Raw genomic sequence first — 4,149 nt, 5'->3', positions numbered from 1 at the left:
CGACCTCCTGCGGCTAGAAGGCCGGGATGACCTGCCGCGTTGGGAGCTAAGCCTAGGAGCCTGAGAAGAGATCGGATGAGGAGGAGGTCAGATAGTCGACTTGGAGGAAATGGTTTCTGCCACCTTTTGAGCAGCCTCTCCCACGGACCGCCCCGCCAATAGGACGTCCAAAGCCGCGTCCATGCTCACTCGGGATAATATGAGGTTCTTGGGAGGCTTAATCTAGTCCATTTTAACGTCAGAAGCTGCAAAAGTCCCAAAATCAAGATAAGTCAGAACGGGTCTCGGCAAAGACCACATGAACAAAAACTAAAACAGGCAAATGAAACAGGGTACCCGCGTCCTTAATATCCCAAAGATTGGACGCGAATAAGCACTTTTCGACGTCATACTTCTTCTCCACAGAAGTCAGTCGAAGGAATCCGACCTGCTCGGTAAGGCCCAACTGGGGCAGGTCGTTGCAACCCAGAGAGACATCTTCCTAGGGCAGATCGAGCTCCCAAGCCAACCCTTTCTCCTTCTTCAACTCCACCACCAGAAACCCCTCTACCCAGCCCTTGATGGAGTCCTTATAGCCCGTAAAAATAGACAACCCCCCGCGAGGGGCAAAGTAATAAAATTTCTGGCTCGCCTTAACCAACCTAAAGAAGGAGACGAAGAGGTGCACCGTAGGTTGAAACCCCCAACTCAGGCACACAGATTCGAAGCAAGACATGAAAAGAATGGAGTTAGGAGTCAGCATTCGAGGGGTAATCTCGAAGTACCGGAAGACCTCGTTAAAAAAGGGAGAAAAGGGGAAAGACAAACCATACTCCCTCTGCTTAATGAAGAAAACCAGGCTGACGTCTCTTCGAGGGTCAACCAAACCAGGGGGAGAAGGGTCAGGAAGAACGATCCTCTCATTCCGATAGGGAGCTCAGATGTGAAAAAGAGGGGTATCCAGGTATTCCCTAGAGATGAAATTCCTAATGTTGGAGGGAGTAATGCTAGACTCTAGATTGACAACATCGGGAAGACTAGAGCTGTCCATGGTAAAAGAAAGGCGTACCTGGAAGGCAGGTAGAGCAGAGGAGCAGAGGAAATCGAAGAAGAACAGAGAACAAGAGAGAGCAAGCGTTTCGAGAAGACAGAGAGAATTCAAAATGTAAAACAGTAATGAGATGAAAAGCGGTTATGAATAGTTTTGTCCTGGGGCGGCGCGGTCATTATTACTCTCGATGTTTACCCCCTCATCAGTCGGGCAATAACTGACGAGAAGGTAAAGGGGCAATTGATGACCGCTGGATTTCTCCATCCCGGTCAGGGGCCAAGCCCACGACTACGGCTCACCGTCCGGAGGCCCACACATCCTAAGCATAAACAGGTCCAGCCCGTTTGAGCTTTGATACAGGGCCCATCTGAATCTCTCAACCAAGCCGGCCCCGCTTTCACTGTCTCTCAGGCCGATCCCCTCTAGGCTCAGTTTTATTCCTATCCTCCGACCCAGCCCAGAACCAGAAAGAAGGCCCCTCCATCTGCCTTGTGGACCCATCCATACGCACGCAGAGGGAATTAGAGGTCGTTACGCATGAGACAAGTACCCGATATTGTCGTATGATCGTATCAATATGGCAGAGACAGGTGGTCCAATGGGAGTCAGGCCGTTGCGCGTCACTAACAGACAATGAGAACAGATAAAAGGGGGATTGCTTTCCTCTAAAAAAAAAAAAGAAGTTTTTTCCATTGCTTACAGAACCTCTGTAAAACCCTATTTTTCTGGATTTTAGATCATCAGTTTGAAATCCGCTGCACATGACTCCGCTATTAACCATAAGATAATAGTTTATTTACTTTATAATAATATATAAAAAATCAGAAAAAAATTATAATTTTATTAAATGTAAAATTTATTATTATATATATTAAAAAAATAATTTTTTTATAATAAATTTAAACTGATGTTAAATTATTGTATTAGCTAAGATAATAATTTTACAACAACTATTTAAGTCTAAAATGTACTAGTGATGGTCCTTCGTTGCCACTGTCAAGCTAACGTACAATTCTTGCAGCTTCGCAGTGAAAACAAGGGGATATCGTTCTGAAGCTTCGTGAAGTTGGAATACCCATTTTCGTCCAAAAAAAAAAAAGAAAGTACATTTGCGCATGATCCTTCCTCATTTTGCAATCTTTCAATGATCCAACTCCTTCATGTGAAAAAGTCATGCGTGAGAGATGAGTAGGAATTCTTTCTATTCTTTGATTCTATTTTTCACAATCACTTATGGTTCTTGTTTGATTTATCAGGTAGATTGTGAACATGATCCACGGGTTGGGTCACAAAGGGAAGCTTTGGATATAAGCATTGGCGGTGGTGGCTATACTCCTGCTCCTAGTACTGAATATGAGGATCGCCCACCTCCTCCACCCTTTCCCGAAGCCAGCTATCCACCATCACCTCCAAAACATGTCTGTCCTCCAACACTGCCACCCCCATCTCCATCTCCATCTCCAAAAACACCACCTCTTCCTCCTCCTAGTTCATCGTCCAATGTATCCAAAAATATCGTAAGGGATAAAACAATTCAGGAATTCAGTAAAAAAATTACTTTCGATCCCATGGGCATAACAAGATCATGGAACAGGGAAGACAAAAATGTGTGTAGATATGATGGATTTGCATGTGATTACAGGCCTGACAATGGTGTGCTATCTGTGGCAGCAGCCGACTTCAACGGTTGCAACTTCGGCGGCCCTGATCTTCAGATTAAAGATTTCCTTGATAAATTGGAGGATTTAACTATCTTCCATGCAAACTCCAACAATTTCACTGGGATTTTTCCCAGTGAAATAGGGTCTGAAAACATCAAATTCTTATTCGAGCTCGATCTGAGCAACAACAAGTATACGGGTGGATTCCCCATGTCAGTTCTTTCTGCCACCAACTTAACCTTCTTAGACATCAGATACAATTCATTTTCTGGGCCAGTTCCAGGAGAAGTGTTCAATCTAGACCTAGACGTGCTTCTCCTCAACAACAACCAATTCACTCAACAGCTTCCTGAAAATATTGGCTCTACCCCTGCCTTATATCTCAATTTTGCCAACAACCGTTTCACTGGTCCTATTCCAAGCAGCATTGGCAATGCTAAAAATTTACGAGAGGTGCTTTTCTTGAACAACAACTTCACAGGGTGCTTGCCATATGAGATTGGTTTCTTGAAAAAAGCCACCGTGTTTGATGCGAGCTACAACAAGCTGACTGGCCCAATACCGCAATCATTTGCCTGCTTGAAAAAGATAGAGATCCTTAACCTGGCTAATAATGAGTTTTATGGGTCGGTGCCGGAGATGGTGTGCATGCTCCCAAATCTGAAAAACTTGTCCATATCCGGCAACTATTTCACTCAGATCGGACCGAAGTGCAGGAAGTTGATTCGATTGAAGAGGCTTGATGTTGGAAAAAATTGCATTTTGGACCTTCCAAATCAGAAAAGAGTGGAGCAGTGTAGACAATTCTTCTCCAAGCAGAGACAATGTCCGAATGAGAAATCACTCTCCAGTATTCCTTGCAGCAAGAGCTATCGCAACACAGCAGCCAAGTTTGCTCAGCAATCAGCAGTTGCAACTCCACCTATATCATCTGGTTCCATTTCACCACAAAATAAGTTATAATTTTAATTTTATGGAGGCCCATTTAAGTGTGTCTTCACCATTGGCATTGGGGCTCTGTATACAAATTAAGAGTCAATGCATATTTGCACAAGTATCTAAAAATATCTAAATAAATCTAAGACGTATAATGTTCTACTCCTCCAAATCCTAATTTCAATTTAAACAAAAAAAAAAAAAAAACTAATAGCTTATAGATATCATAGTTTATTGTAAATATATATTCTAAATGTTTACTTAAATTATGTCTAATAATTATTATTAACAAGAAAAATATTAAAAAGGTTATATATTATATATTAAAATTATCATAGGATTATTAATTTAATATGCATATACTTTATAAGCATTTAATTCATCAATATATCAAAACATTACAGATCCAAATATCAACAAAATGCACGCAAATGTCTAAAGTTGTTAGGATGTCTGTTACACTTGGGTTCCTGTAGATTGATAAGATAAAACCTGAAATAAGTCTGTATTGTGGAAGGGATT

At 42.0% G+C, this 4,149-nt stretch overlaps 1 protein-coding gene across 1 annotated transcript; it reads left to right on the top strand.

Annotated features, from left to right (window-relative positions):
- Positions 1–2,013: 2,013 nt before the first annotated feature.
- Positions 2,014–3,793, top strand: LOC110618756 (uncharacterized protein At4g06744). Its single transcript, XM_021761991.2, has one exon. It carries the CDS (start codon positions 2,215–2,217, stop codon positions 3,652–3,654), a length of 1,440 nt encoding a protein of 479 aa, XP_021617683.1. The 5' UTR covers positions 2,014–2,214; the 3' UTR covers positions 3,655–3,793.
- Positions 3,794–4,149: the final 356 nt, after the last annotated feature.

Source organism: Manihot esculenta, chromosome 7 (genome assembly GCF_001659605.2).
Source record: "Manihot esculenta cultivar AM560-2 chromosome 7, M.esculenta_v8, whole genome shotgun sequence".
Classification (NCBI taxonomy): domain Eukaryota; kingdom Viridiplantae; phylum Streptophyta; class Magnoliopsida; order Malpighiales; family Euphorbiaceae; genus Manihot; species Manihot esculenta.
Note: the sequence above shows the minus strand (reverse complement) of the source record. Positions and strands in the feature narration are given on the sequence as shown.